The sequence below is a fragment of the Buceros rhinoceros genome, unplaced genomic scaffold, assembly GCF_000710305.1.
Source record: "Buceros rhinoceros silvestris isolate BGI_N320 unplaced genomic scaffold, ASM71030v1 scaffold40172, whole genome shotgun sequence".
Classification (NCBI taxonomy): Eukaryota; Metazoa; Chordata; class Aves; order Bucerotiformes; family Bucerotidae; genus Buceros; species Buceros rhinoceros.
This window is the reverse complement of record NW_010400367.1, coordinates 1-16,382: the sequence shown is the minus strand read 5'-3', so window position 1 is coordinate 16,382 and position 16,382 is coordinate 1. Positions and strand designations below refer to the sequence as shown.

Below are 16,382 nucleotides of genomic sequence, written 5' to 3'. Positions count from 1 at the left end.
CTAGTGTGGGTCTCTTTCACATGACACGTGAATATTTGTTGGGGCAAGGCTGGAAGAGCAGCACTCTTAATCCAGGTGAATGCTCTATCAGAGGGTGATACCGTATGTCTCCTTCTCTTGTATCCAAAGCAACATTTAAATTATTCCATGAAAAGGCAAATGCTGTTCTGCAAGACAAAGAATATCTCATTCCAAAGTATCCTACAGTCTGAGATCATAGCACTTTCCAGGGAACAGGGATCCCCATGCTTGAGCAGCCTCAGCCAAAAGCAGGAACCAAATTAAGTTCACTTACAACACAGACAAATATTCTAACAATGAAACTATATGGAAAACAACATGTCAGCCTCTATTCTGTTCCAGGAAAAAAAAAAAAAAAGCATTACCTGTGCCAAACTTGCTGGAACTTGTCTGGACTTGTCTAATAAATCAAGCACCTTAGCTAACAGAAGAGGAGGAATGCCTGAAACACAATCTAGGTGCTCCCCTCCCTTGCTTGACAACATCGGAGGGGCTGTGTACCTCCTAAGGCAGAGCTAGCACTTCAGGCACTCACAGAAAATGAAGGTTGAAAGTTGAGACTTCTAGCGAGTTGCAAGAACTTCTGGGGTTAGATACTAGCTGAGGAGGACTTTTACAAATGGCAGTTTGGGTTTAAATCCTTACAGTGGGAATTATGTTGGAGGTAGATGTTCAAATGTTTGAGGCTTTAACTGATATGGGTATCAGATGCTTTCATGGTCAGCTGAAGGTGGAAAGTGGAGAAATGAAGATGGGAAATGAAGATCTCAGTGGTGCCTATATTGGATTAAGGTGGCAAAGGTGCCAGTTTAAGGCCTGTGACCCTTTCTAGATTTAATCATTCCTCATTTCATGAAGCAAAGAAGTCTGACTTCTCTGGAACCTATAGCAAACACTTTAAAAATCACAGGTAAGTTTCTTTTTTTCCCCTAGAAAGTTTGCTTCACAATCCCCACTTTAAAGGATTCGGTACTGCAGGTTTAGCCCTGCACTCAGCAGGTCTGAATCTCTACTGAGATGGCTGATAGAAGTATGTTTGCAAATATGTGGCATGTCATCTATGTCATGCAGAGAACTTCTATGCTTTGCAGAAATATGTATCTCTATGCATTTCTTTTAAACCCATCAAGTGCTGTAACACTTTGGGAAGGAAGCATACTTCCAATTTGCCTTGTAATTTCTTAACTCTAGTAAGGATACAAATCATATTGGCAAAGGACTGCTCTAAGCAATGCAGATTTCAAGTCAGAAGGTAGCGAGTTTTGCCAGTGGGTGGCACTGTGAAATAAACATGAGAGCAGCAGCCGAAAGGAAAAACAAGCGGCACACCAAGAAAAAGACAACACAGGAGAATAACTGTTGGAAATCAAATACTTATGACATGTTTACAGGATTTATGGGTTTCCAACATTTATTTACTGCTTTCATTTCACACTTTCCAAGTTACATATTGCATTGTAAAACTGCTGTATACTGCTACCAGGAAATAAATGTTTTGGAACATATGGTTCTTGACCAGCTCTGAGTTAATTCGTTTCACCATCCTTTCTACAGCTTACTGCAGCTGCCTATTTATTTTTAAAAATACTATGATGCAGAAGTAGAAGCAATTAGAAGCTGAAATATAAGGGATATTCCTTTCAAATATAAACAATTAGTCATCTTTGCTCTTATTTGTAAATAAACTCAGATTTAAAAAGAAGAAAAATACCATCCTTTGTCTAACACTGGGAAGAAAAGGGTGCATTTTTGTATGCTTGAGTTGAGTTCCTCTAAAATATTTCAAACCACAGCCTCACAGCTCTTGTCCTCTAAAACCATTTATACGGTTTTGTACAGCACTGTCTGAAGTCTTGTGTCCATTGGTATTGATAAGCTTAAAAAATTTCTGTGGTTAACTCCCTCTAGAATAATTACTATAGAGTTAACATAAAACCATTCAGAGCCACGGGAACGTAGTTTTTTCAACCATTCTTTATTTATAAGTACTGCTGTTTTCTGAGCCCTGCCTTGAAACACTCCTTGGCACAACATCAGCTATGGTTAACGTGCAATACCATGTAGGCTGCCTTTAGACAGGCTAAAAGATGGTGCTATTTACCTTCATGGCCCTTTTGGTCAGTTCTACTAACACTTGAAACAGCTGGTACCTCACACTGTATTCTCCCCCTCCTCCATGATATACTCATAAAATCCTGGGATACATACCTACTCGTAACTTGAAGTCATTGAATGAATGCTTGTTTATGACATCCAGTTTTGCCACCAAGGCGAATGCGAACTCCACCATGGTTCCTATGTGCATATACTGTCGTTCAGGTTCCTGAATTTAAACAACCAAACAGAGTAAAATCATTTTCCTTAGCCATTTTCCTTTCCTTGCTGTGAAAATACATCCAAAATTTGCTGAACACTTGAAAGCACTTAAACCCTTAAGAATGTCCTAATGCCAGCAGGCAGCGGAAGAAAAATAGTGTAGAAGATTGTGCCCTGTCCCGCATCAGTTACATCAAACAATGGCCAGGACCATCCATAGAGCAGGATGGATTTTGCTTACACAATCAGGCAGTCTAGAGATGATTGATCTAATGATCTAGAGATGACTGTGCTAATGCTTTGATTGTCAAATTACCGATCAGCTGCCACCTAATCCCACAGGCACTCAATGTCTATGCTGTCTTGGATTTGCTCACTGATTTTTTCTAAGTGTCTGCTTCTGTTTTATTCCCTTTAATAACAAACAATGCCTGTGGGCAGATCCACAGAGACTCCTCCCTCTCACTGTTGCACAGCGCAGCACTCTAGTTAATGCTTAAGATTCAGCAAAATTCACAGTTTTAAGAGTTCCTCCACTGATCTCATCTGGTAGATAAGCAGATAGGTAAGGTAGATAACCTCTGATAACATCTAATAGACCTGAAAATGAATACAAGAAGAGAGGAAGAAGGCAATCCATCCTCTGTCCCCTTGTTTACTAGCTCAGAGCTTACACCACTTCAAAGGCTATAGACTTAACGTCTCCTCATACATCAGTGGTGCAGCCTGATTTCTAAGAACTGGTTTGAGTCTCCTCAGGCTGAGGAGAAAATTGATTTTTGGGCTGCCATAGCCCAGGGTAGGACCCTGATGAGAATGATGTCATAAAAGATGGACTCACTGATCTCTATGAGAAATGACCGAATCTTCCTCATTTCTTGAGATAAAGTGACAGAAGAGATGGACGGATGATAGCTCCAGGAGATGATTCATAAAGTTGATGCATCAGCTTAGGTGGGGCAGTAATGCTGTTTGCCAGAGCAGCTGTTTAGAGGAAAGAAGCCTGTTTCCTTTGGAGTTCACTCCTAGCTATGACAGATAGTTTCTGTTCAGTTGATGTATTCAGATCCTGTCCTTTGGCATTTAGTCTCCCTTGAGAGCTTGTTTTAAGCTGAGGGCAGTTCCCAGCAGTATGCCTAGCAGCCAGTCACTGCAACAGCAGGTACTGCAGTATCTGTGCATCTCTAGGCATCTGGACTGAAACTTGTGGAGTTCTGGCGGATTTCTTTCGAATATGTGTACTAAATCACCAAAGAAACAGTTAAAACTTGGATCCCTTGATTCACAATTTGTGGAAATATCTCAAACGATAGATTTTTTCCTGTGCATGCACTAGTTTCAGTTGTGATTGAGAGCTCTTCTATGTCTTCTCATCTCTAGTCTACAGTTCTGCATTTCCTTCATCCCCTTCATCTCCCTGTATTAAATGTCAGAGGTAATTTAAAATAATTATCTTTTTTTTTTCTTTCCTTTTTGTCCTCAGGATCCTTAGGGGCTATAGTTCAGGTGTTAATTGCTTCTGTCTAGAAGGAACATGAGTTTGGCAAGAGCACATTAATCTTCAGCCGAGACTGTGTTGATTCATAATTGCTGTCTCTGTCACTAACCTGTAGTACTCCAAAGATCGTGGCAAAAGCAAGGTTTTTGCTTTAAAGTTATGAATTGCTTCTGTGAACTTCATTTCTGCTGACTGCAGTTCCCAATCCTACCCTATTAAGTAAACCAGAAACACAGGAACGTGTTCTCAATGCTGATGAGCCTGAGGGTTCTGTAAGTGTATGGTTAGTACAGCTACTCAGCCCTCCCAGCAGAAAATGGAAAATACTCATTCTTGCAGTCTTCTGTACACTCTATAAATCCAGTTCTACTGCAGCATGTAGGAATAAGATGCTGTATTATATTTAGAGTAGAAGGTCTGTTTTAGACTTAGCAAAGACAGAGGTGGCATTTTCAACCGCGATGTGAAGAACAATAACTCACAGACACTGCTAAACAAAAGAATACACTTGTCCAGTACAATGCAATCTATGTTAATAATAAAATGTAAGCCACAACACAACGTGGGGTTTAATAAACAGAATTTTAGCCTTCAATTATTAAGCAGGAATCTTTTCCTGTACCTGACACTGTTCTTGGTTGGGTGTAGCACTCAGTCCTGTTGCTGCCATGTAAGTGCTTCCAATGGTCTTTATCTTTTCTACTCCACTGAACTTTGGCTTTGACAATAACTGTAAAACAAGGATGGTTATTCATTATTCAGATCAGGAGCCTTGTCGCTCTAATAGCAATGTTAGCCTAGCAGCATTCAGAATATCTGTTCCTAGAACAGTCTCTCAAGAGACTCCAAATGGCTTCACAAATATATACAGGATGAAGGACTTAAGGATGGATAAAACAATGGTTACAGCCTCCAAAAAAAGGGAATTTCTTCTGCTAAAATACCTTTTTTGTTATAAAAGAAGTGAATTTATAGAATGAGAATAAATTCCACCTTATTGTACACACAGCTTTTAAAAGTTAATAGACTTTGCACTCATTTCATACTGGAACTGAGTCACCAGGTGAACCAACAGTTAAGCTTTAAGCAGCCTTCTGAAAGAAAGCATCTCTTCCACGTCAGTAGGATAGTGCATGCCAATGGCACAAAAATCCAAGGATTTTAAATGATATCCCAGGTTGTTTTGGACATTCCAATGTACTCCAAATGGGTTTGCTGCTAAAATACTCTCTATAGCTGCAGATCAGCAAATCCAGACTCTGCTCGCTGAGTCATGACACAATCTTAACACCTTTTTCTGGTATCTTCACTAATAACTTCCTTTAAGAAAAATGCTATTTTCAGAGAGACCTTTACAGCTGCCTTTTCACAATTCATCTGTAGTCATAATCTGTACTGCCTTATGACTTCAGGGAATGGAATGTTAAAACTTATACAATCCTTTGAGCCACTCATGTATCATCTGATGAATGTTCCATATAATGAGACCAACACAGATGAGGTATAATACAAAGCTGTATCATTTTAGGGGACATACATTTATGTACTTGACTTAAGCCACTGATATTTAGAAATGATAGTTAATATATGGCATGCAATACAACTGTCCCATGAACTGCAGCTAAAGAAAAAAACTTCTCCATCAGATATACACATAGGTTTCTCATTATAGTGAATTAAAGCAATTGAGTATGAGGTCAGATCAATATCTGATTTATCCCACATAAATATCTTTTTCCCTTAATATTCCTTGTGATTTCCACATGACTAGGCACACACAAGTTGTTCTCTTCCACTCTCCCTTTCAAATATGCTTGCTTCCTGTTGCATACCCTGAGTTATTAAGATTGAAACCATATGTCGGTTGTGGTTAGAAGTACATACATCGTCAAAGTCAGCAATGATCTCATTTAGCAGCCTGAGACATTCCAAGCCTTCCTTATTTACATCAGATTCTGTGTAAAATTCCTTGAAATCCGGAACAGAGGCAAACATAACACAGACACAATCATATGACTGATGATACAGATCCTGTCCAAAAGAAAAAAGAACAGAGAAAAAAATCTGTCATACCCAGCTCTAAATAAAAGTTTCTTTATTAATATGCAGCATCCTGGTTCTGAAAAGGGAGATGTTGCAGTGGCTAGAATGTCTTAAGATGGCGGTTGGGTATTTTTTGCATTTAGTTGCATTTATTAATTTTAAACATTGTATAAACCTGTTTGTTAGTCTCAACATATATGGCTGAAAATATTTTAGCGATTTAAAGTTACCTTTTTTCCTCCTGAACATAGACTCCATGAACATAAAACATTCACTAATTTATTAGATAGGGCCCATTTCTGAGGCTTCTCATGAAGAGAATTTGGTCTGGCTTGAAACCAAATTTTGCAAAACAGTATCTGATTTATTATTAGCTGTTTGTGTTATTGTAACAACTAGAAAACCGAACCAAAGTCACAAACCCAATTCACTACAATGCATAATGCAATACAATCCTGATAGTTCCTAACCTAAAACGGCAAGATGCCTAATAGGACAAAATAATTGTCATTCCTTTTCCACTACAAGGAGCTGGGGTAAAGGAAAAGAAGTCACCTGAACTAAAATAAATGTCAGATTCTCCACTGCCTTCTGAATGCTCACCACTGAAATGAGAGCACCTCTGCTCCACTAGAAGATTCTGGTGCTAAAAATGACCACACCATTCCCCCAGCCCCCTTCAGTTTCCTCCCTACTGCCCTTAAACATTAGAATCTCTCTCCTTTCAGGACAATATTTATTAAACTAACAGTTAAAAAAAAATTAGTATCTATACACGAAAGTAACCACAGCAGTAAAAGATGCTGTAAACTATTATAAAGTCAAATTCTGTTCAAGTTATTATTTGAGTAAAACAAGGATTTCAATACTCATGTGAATAAAGTGAATAGGATTTGTCCTGTGATTTTGAGAAGCATCAGATATTATTTCCCTTTTTATGTTGTGAAGCATTTTTCTGTTTTTCAATTTCACGGGCAGTACATTTCTTTTTGGAAGAATGTGGTTTGTCTGGACACAGATATGCACAGACACAGTGATTCTCTATTGGTGGTGTATAACTGAAAAATAGCAGGACTCGGGGATAACTGTTGACCACCTCATCCCTGAACAGGTGTGTGGGAAGTTTCTGGGCAAACATAAAAATAAGGGCAGACAGGGAGGAACACGGGCAGCTGGAGGAGGTAGATTTTTCTGCCCTTTTATTTTCTAAGGATTCCATAACCAGAGTACCAGTGAAGCTTCACCAGGCCTCTGAGCAGTGGGGATGGACTATATCATTGCAGTTCACCACTGGTTTATATTCTTAAGGCTGAGCTGGTTGAAATCACCTATAGGTACCCGGCATCCACCCTACAGGCATATATGCAAAATCAGAGTCACTTTAATGTGACCTGATTGTGGAAATGAAAAGCAACTAAACAAAACATCCAAGCCGATGAGCTCACTGTCAAGACTGCTACTAAAATTCAAAGGAGTTCTGGATCCCCTGTGTCCTCTTGCCAACAGGATTTTTTATGAAGAATCAAAACTGTGACAATATTTTTCTGCTACCTATTTTGACCATCTCCATAAACACCTGGTTAATAAATTTAATCAATATAATAATCAAATGGTGGGGAGAGGGAACCCCTCTGGCTGGATGATGTCAGGTGAATTTTAGGCAGTTTAAGCACCTGACTGAAGTATTTAATTTGAGAACACAGACATGCTATGTGTCCTACATTGTCAGTACAGCCGATGTGCCTACCTGGAAAGTCATTTTAATGCCAGATGGGCAGAATCACCTCATACAGTGTTTCTCTCCGTCAGTCCGTTATGGAAAAAAGGCTAACGAGGTAATTTTTCCTAATGTGGGCACTCAAGTGCCTGAAACTATACAGGATGACTCTGACTCTTAAGAAATTCAGGCCCAAAATGACCTCTCTGCTTTGGTATTCCACACTTAAATCCCTGTCCTTTCTGTGATACTGCAGCAACATACATTGCCAGTTGTTTTAAGTACGTATGCACCTAGACTCGGTGCAGATATACTCAAATTAGCTTGAAGTTAGTTAAAAGGAGCAGTAAAGGACAATTAACAAGTTTACTCCTCAAATGTTTAGCTTTTATAGTCTGCATTTTGCCTCACATTTACCTCAGGTGTATCTACACTGAAGCTACGGTAACATTTACATATAAATATAGTCCAAACTTAAGATCTGATGTGCTGAGTGCTTTTCATAGGCAAGTTTGCAGAGCAGGTACAGAGATGACCTTCTGCGGTTAACTCAGCTTTCCTTCTGCTTCCTCATCACCTTCCCAGTAACTTGATTTCAATTTTGGGTGAAGGAATTCAGGCCACACACATGGTGCTGGTCATTAAAAGAGGACTGCATCACAAATATAGGGACTTGGTAATACGAAGGGGACATTCATGGTGTTAAAGTCTGGAGAGAGATACAAGAGTATTTATAGCAGAATGTAGACAATTAATACTCAAAACAAAGATTATTACACAAACTTTTGAAACTTAAACTGACAAAATAAACAAGTTGTACACATCTGTGAAAAATATTTTTTTAAAAATAAACTTGTTCACATTCCTACCAGCTTGAAAAATGTATTAAATCCATTCCAAATTAATAGTACAGTTATAATTAATATTAATACAACAGTCTATTGTCCCAGGGATTATGTTAGTTAGCAAAAAAAAGTTGGTTTAATTTACAAGATAAACATTAGATAGCAGCTGTTTTATTTGCTTTATTAGATCCTGCTGATTTTGGATCCTGAGAATGTAAAATGTGCCAGAATTACACTACTGATGGACACCTCTTATAAAGTCTGTTGTGAAACAAAATCTAGGCACTGAGGTGATACTGGGACAGTGCCACATCTGAAATAGTACATGGAAACTAATGCCATTTAAGGGTTTATTTGAGAATATAACTTCAAGTCATAAGAATACAGGTCTGTTAGGAGCTACAACTGAACTCTTACAGGAAAAGGAGACCAACTATGCAGTGCTGCAGGCATATGATATTACTGAATAATATGAAACACAGATGTTAGAAGATGGTTTCATTTTACCACTTCATAATAATACAGGAACCAGAAGATAAATAGGACATTTAAAAGTAGAAAAAGGAAAAATGTTTTATGTAAGAGATATACAAATGTATATTTCATTGCTATTCAACAACATGAAAGACGAGAGCTTGGAGGGTTAAAAACCTGAATGCTTATGAGAATACCGGAAAAATGCAAAACTAGGAAGTGTATAAAAAGCATCTGCAGAAGCAAAATAAACCCTTACATTTGCAGGTAAAAGCCGAAGGGCACATTTAACCTTCAGCTTTTCCTTGAACTTCTGCTCAAGTATCTAACATGGGATACTGCCTGGGCCTAGCAGTTGACTGGGCTGCTGGTGCGTGGCAGCTCCTGTCTTACTAAAATTACCACTGAAAAAAAAGTCTCTCTCACCAACATTAAACGTGGAGCCCTAAGTAGCTATTAGCAAGTGTCTCTCCCTGAAAGCAGAAGCATTGCCCAGAACAAATCACGGCAACTTGCACAATGCACAGTCACCAGGAAGAGAAACATAAACCGAGCAAAAGACAGGAGGAGAGATTCAAACAAAAGTGCTGTGGTGACACAGGAAGATCAGTGTGCTTTATGCTGTTGGCTGTCCACCCAGCATGGGGACAACCAGCACATAAGAAAGGGTTGCATGCCTGACTGTTACAGACACAAATCTTCTGTTTTCTGTAACCAGAGACACCATTCCTTCCTCTTCTCCACCTCAAAAAATAAATGAACATATTGCCTGTAAACACTTGACAAATGCTGAAACTCAGTAAGTGACCTATTTCTCTTCCTCTCTGTCTAACACTGGGGCAATATCCACCCCCACTATCGCTCTATAGCATATTATCCGCATGGAAACAAGAAATGACTCTGCGTATAACCAGATGAGTAGTAATTGTGGCTGTCACGATAAATGTCAGCGAATTTTAAGAAGGCATTCCCAGCTAGTTTAGTTTGATCATTCATCATAAAAAAGACATCAGCAATTGGGTATCTTAATTTTCCTATGAGCACTTCTCTTGAAATGGTACCCTCCGAAATGTTTAATCAGAAAATGAAATGCACACTATTCCAGGAAGGAATGGCTTTACTTCTTTCAAGAAAAAGAAAATCATCCTGTCTTCTGGAGTCAACACCTTTTTTTTCCTTTTTTTCCCTTTTATAACATCTGAATTTCTGCTGGTTGGCTCTCTTTACTGTCCCCCTTTCTTCTCCAGTGCCTGGAGATCTTGGGATGGAGGAGGCAATCTGGTCCCATCGTACCTCTTGAAAGTATATGGCAGTCAGCTTCTCTGGGGCAGAATTTCCTCTCTAAGCAGGGTGCTGGCTCCATTCTGTAGTTAATTAAACAGGATTCCTCTTGCTCAGTAATGTGCTTGCTAGTTACCCTGCAGCACAGAAGCTCCTGAGAGCTTTTTTACTAATAGGCGATCTGGATGCTAATAGCATAAAGGAAAAGGCTGCACAAGCCAGGTGCAGATATATTTAATCCTGGCCCATTTCCTGCTTTTTATTTTATATTTGTTCCCATCTTTCTCTCTCGACTGTAAAGTACCCTGTTTGGTACCCAGCATGCAGACTATAAGCAGAAACCCAGCTCCAGAGGTTCTAGTAAAGCAAACAACCTTTATCAGAGTTTGCTCTGAAATAACTTTGCTTTTACCCTATCAGCATTAGTCAATGCATATCCTGTTATGAAAAGACCTTTGTTGGTCATCTAAAAGTACAGTCCCACTACTCCCCGTTAGCATTCATCCACTCATTTTTTCCCCTTTCATTCCTTTCAGCTGTACACTTTGTCTTCCCTTTTCTCCATACAGCTGCATTCATAAAATCCTAAGAGTAGTTTTCTGAAACAGACTATTCATCCATTAAGATTCATTTTAATCTCAAAATCTGGTTAAAACAGAAAAGAATATACTAAAACCATATTAACATGAATGTTTGTAACTAAGGAAAACACAGACAGATTCCAATTCGGTATCTGTTGACTTAAATATCCCCCCCTCCCCGCCGAAAGTCTTCGTCTGAGGTATATACACATACACAGATACAGAATGTCCTTTAAGGCTCCACACATCCTTGCTGACGTTGAAACAAATCTGAAGACACGATAGACGCTTATATTCCTGAACATTTCCAGAGATTTGAAAGGTTATTCCCTCTTTGAAAACTGTGTTTAAAGACAAACAAAACCAGAAACAATTGAAGATTTTTTTTTTTTGGATGCCACTAGAATCATGTCAAAGCTAACATGATAGATTGGAGAGGTCAGCAAATTACAATTTCTGTTCTTTACTAAATATACTAAAGCTTATTCCAACCTAAGAATCTTGAGGGGTGACAATATAAATCCAGTTGCCAATACAAAGGGGTGCAGATGGTGTTGCTCAGCTGGGGAGCTGAGATGGAATAGCACATAAATGAGAAAGCAATCTCCTGATGGTTTGCTGTGTTTAATGCCTGAACTGAGAACTGGAGCTGAGCCAACTTGGCTTCTGGCCAAGGTATTCATGGGACTCAAAGGAAGCCCACAGCAGTTTTCATTCAACATTAGCTACCAAACGAATACTTGCAGGTAGTACTCATATACAGTAGTGATTAGTACTGCTTAATGCGACCACAGTGAAATGGAAGACATCATCCTTTTTGACTCAGAAGATCAAAACTGAATCCCTAAAGCTGCCCTTTCTCCTCTTCCGTCATTTTGGAACAGTTATTTGGTATGCACAAGTAATTCAAACGATTGCATTCAAGATCTCTGGAACTATTACTCTCTCCAAATGCTTTTATTTTTTTCATCCCTTTTTGCTTTATTAAAACTGTAAAGCAATATTAGGAGCAGATCTAATTTCCACCAAAGTCAACAGGAGTCTTTAGGTTGACTTTTCTAGTGCTTGAATTAGGTCTGTAAGCAGCGAGTAAACAGGTAATTCAGTGTTCAGAACCTCTTTCCAGAATTTGCATAGCCACTGTTTCAGGGAAGAGGTCAATTTTCACTCCAGTAAGCAAGGTGTCTAGTCACCAGAAGAAAATACAGAACTTGGATGCAGCTCTACTCGTACCACAAAGGAAAAATGAGTGCCTGAATGTATATGATTTAAATCCATGTTGATTCAAGCATCCCTTTCTTCCTCCTCACCCTTTTTCACTCTGCTTAGAAAGACAAAGTGCATTGCCACTTACGATAACTTCATGTTTTTTACTTCAACGTGCTAAAGTGCATTCAGTGCTGTAAAGGAAGCCTTTCAGTTAGGTACGCGGGAATGAAAGTGACAGTAAATCTATAATGTCTCTGTATGGACCTATTGTTCAAATCAGCACTAGGTCGTATTTCCAGGATACACTGCCTTCTTAAAGAGCAGAGGATACACAGAAATGGCTGACCTCATTCTTCAGGTTTCTTGCCAAGAAGTGTTCAGCTACGTGGGCTGGAAGCACATTCTCCAGAAGCACCCGATTTAGGTTCTCCATGGTTTCAATCTCCTCCCGCTCTTTTTTGAACTTGTTCTTCCACAGGAAGTCTAACCTACAGTAATATTCATTCTGTTACAAGAGGACACAGAGGTAAAGAAACAATAGGCATCTTGTCCTGCTGGAGTACAGGTTAAAGAGACAAAATAAACACAGTACACCACCCCTACAAGGCTATTATTTGGCCACTCAAGTACAGTTCCAGATTCCACAGAAATCAAACCCCAAGCACACACTATGTGACATACATACATACGTGACATATGTGACATATAAGGCTCCTTCCAAAAAAGGACCATAAAAAGGTCCAGAAAAAAAATAAAGTTGCAAGGTGCCTTAAACAATGGCCCATTTCTTTATTTACTCCCAGGCTTTAGCAGAAATTCATTCCAGAAATTGAACACTGTTATGGAAACAATACACAGTTTTGCAGCTTAACATAATATCTTATTTATCTGAAGTGTAGAATTTCACTTAGAATAATGGGCATTTCAGGAAGACCCTAACTTTTACAAACTTGAACTTCTGTCATGCAATCAGCCTGGTGAAAACGGGGCGGTACAAGAAAAAACAGCCTGTTGGTATATGAGTTTAGTTTATCAAATCTTTATCAGATTATCAAAATTGGCCCAGTCAGTTCTCCCAGAGCCAACCCAGTTTTGGTTTTGTTGGGGTTTGTTTGGTTGGTTGGCTGTTTTTTTGTTCTGTTTTGCTTTACACTGCTTTCTATAATACTTCATCCTTTTTTTTTTCCCTGGAGTTTTTGTAGTTTTTTTTAACATCCCTAAAAATAACTGGAACTGTACGGAAATGTATAATGTTTTTGGAATATCAGTATTTTTGAAGAGCCAATTTCATTAAAAAGATACTGAAAGGTGAAGAAAATTCTATTTTTGTGGAGCTCTCACTACAGCTTTTCAATATTGTCAATGTGTTGTCATAAATTCTATGGCATTATTTCTGCAGTAAAGCCTCCACTGGCCTGACTATTTCATTTGAGCTGATATAAATCAAGAGCTATTTCGATATAGTCCAATGGTCTAACGCTATCGTGTAGCCTCAGTGAAGACTATGTTATTAACCAGGAGAACATGATTATGAAGACAGTCTTATTATAGAAAAAACTTAAAAATGCTAGCTAGCATTATTACCAGTAATAATAAGTTAGCATGCACATCGAAATGAGAGTAGTCCTTCTGATTGGACAGTGGCTGCCACAGCTCAAAATGATTCATAGATATTTTGCTGAGAGCACAGCCAAAGCTGGAGTTGAAAGTTGAAATGAGATGATATTAAAATGATTTGGCAAGCTTTTAAATATGTGTATTATACATTTACATATCTAAGTTACCCACATAGATAATAAATTCAAATGCCACCAACTGTATTCATGCAGAAAAAAAAAATCCAATAAAAACCTGGGACATCAAAATTATTTGCATACATTGACAAAAGCAAACTGGATGTCTGGCATAAAACTGAAATTAGGTATCCATACATTATACCAACTTTGTATTGAAAAGAAAAGGTACCAGATAAGCTGAAGTCTTTAAAAAGATATGTTTCTTCTTTAAGAACTAATATTAAACGGATGATTTATTTACTGCTTTATTATTTATTGAATGAAATTGAGGCTGCTCCAAAAAATGGCAGACAACTCAGAAATCAGATAAAATAAAGCAGACTGTTTTCTACAATTTGCTTTGAAATTCAAAAAGTCAATGTATCATATTTCAAAATGCTTATTCAGACTTAAAAACAAAAAAGCACTACCTTATTAAAACTTCCCGTAAATTGTGGGGGTTTTTTGTTTGCATGATCTAGCCAATTTTGTATACACATCATTAAAGACCCTGTTTCATCTTTGTAGCCTTGCAGTCATACGAAAACCAAGGTTGTTTCCTACTTTACATGTTATCTCCAGAACCTTTTCAACATATCAGAATGAAAATATCTCAGAATGGTCCTTATGCGTCTGCAGGCACAATGTCCTTGAGATACAACATTTTCTTTCTTCACCTGATGATGCTTTACTTGACAGCATTTCCCAGTGGGTGAGCATAGTGGAACACCCAGAGAGGCATGAAGGATGCTGTGTTTCTCCAGGCACCACGGAACAATTGGCTTCCTCCAGGACAAAAGACTATGATGCATTTGTGCACAGCAATGCAGTGCAACCCCAGGGGTTCAAATCAGTGGTAACTTCTTGGACAAATGCAGTTAAGTGCAACAGGAACCGATTCATGTCTCATGAATGCACAGAGATGGGTTTATCTATAGTTTTAAATTCTGCTGGGACTCTCACCTGGGTCTATTTTCAACATTTGCCTGAGTGAGACAATGAATGAATTCTCCTCACTGAAAGAATGTCACAAAGAAAGTCAAGACAAGCAGCTCAAGAGTAGCTGCCTATGCTGTCAGTACCTACAGTCAGGGGGGATGAAGGCTATTGGCATCCAGCAAAGAGACAGCAAAGGCAGCATTAAAGCAGGTTAGATCACCAGAATTTAAATACGGGTTTTCATTCAGGTGAGGGAGCCATTACAGACAGCAAGTCTGAGAAACTGTCTTAACACGGAGTATCAGCAGAATATGTCTTAGAACACATCAAGCTGATCAACAAGAAGTCATCAGCTCTAAAGTAACCAAAATGAAAAGCTGCTGGTCTGGAACTTGTGGTGGATACCCTGATCATTCAAAGCACCCATAGTGTCAGAGAACTGACGAACGGTAAGTATCTAATGCAAATCTTTGGAAAAGAACTGGAGTGACCCTGGGAACAATAGAGCAAGGTACTTTTTCCCAAAGTATGCTAAGAAAAAGAGCTACTTAGACATATTAGCTAAAGCTGATACAATGGGGATGAGTTGACACCTCTTCTGTAAACATGCCTCCATCTGCTGTAGAGAAGTCAATGGTCACGTGAATAGAAGTGAAGGCTGAGATAAGTTTCCATTAAATTCTTTCAGAAGAGGCTCTTGAAAAGACTACATTATCTAAGAAGAGAAGGATCCTTTCACAGAATAAAAGCTCACTAAAAAAGAACAGAGATGACAAATAAACTGTTTTCATGGCTGAGGGAAGTTGCCATAAACATCTGGGCAGTAAAAACAGCCAATGAAGTTCAGTGTGGATAACTATAAATAAATATAATCAATCATGGGAAAACAAAATATTCACCTACTGTTTTGAGTAATGGGATAAGTGTAATTTTAGGTATGACGAGAGAGGAATTCAGAGGCTATGTCAATACTGTTAATTCAAACTGGGCCATAAGAGAGATTTGATGCTCCAGTGTTAAAATGTGAGCACACTCCTTACACACTCTAGTCCATATCCAGTCTGCATTCTCCTGGGCAATGCCTGGGCAGGGTGCAAGAGTCACCGTTCTCAACATATTATCTGCTTGTTGACAGCCTGTCTTCAAATAACTCTAATGGCATGCATGGAGAATGAAATGTGTCACTTGATCTCAGTGTCAGGGAATTGTTGTAGCCTACCTGGCATGACCATCAATTAAAAAAAAAAAAAAAAAAAAAAAAAAAAAAAAAAAAAAAAAAAAAAAAAAAAAAAAAAAAAAAAAAAAAAAAAAAAAAAAATAAAAAAAAGTGGGAAAGTTTTTTACTCAAGATGGCCATACTATCTCGAGTAAATATTACATATTTCAAGGAAAAAAAAAAAAAAAAAAAAAAAGGCAGTTCTGCTTTCTCTACCTCATTTCAAGCTACTCAGTCCCGTCCTGTGCTCATTCTTTTGGCACAAGCATTACTGCAGCCACACCATAAAACTAGATCAGGAAATAGATCTGGCTGAAAACCATTTGTCCAGGGTTAATTTTTAAGCCAGATCACTTCCCTGTTTTGGGCCACTGTACAACTCCATAGGAAGCTGTACCAGTGCAAATGAGGAGATACAAGGATAAGAATGAGGAGCTGAGAGAAGATCTACTTCTTCCAGTAAGTGT

At 38.5% G+C, this 16,382-nt stretch overlaps 1 protein-coding gene across 1 annotated transcript in view; it reads right to left on the bottom strand.

Annotated features, from left to right (window-relative positions):
• LOC104489629 (adenylate cyclase type 2-like) overlaps window positions 1-12,536 on the bottom strand; it is a gene marked incomplete at its 5' end in the record, with an annotated part of 16,461 nt that extends 3,925 nt beyond the window's left edge. Inside the window, 4 exon segments of the mRNA XM_010131807.1 lie at window positions 2,230-2,344; window positions 4,458-4,565; window positions 5,720-5,866; window positions 12,332-12,536. Of these exon segments, the coding sequence (XP_010130109.1) occupies window positions 2,230-2,344; window positions 4,458-4,565; window positions 5,720-5,866; window positions 12,332-12,536 (575 nt within the window).
• Between the last annotated feature and the right edge of the window lie 3,846 nt (window positions 12,537-16,382).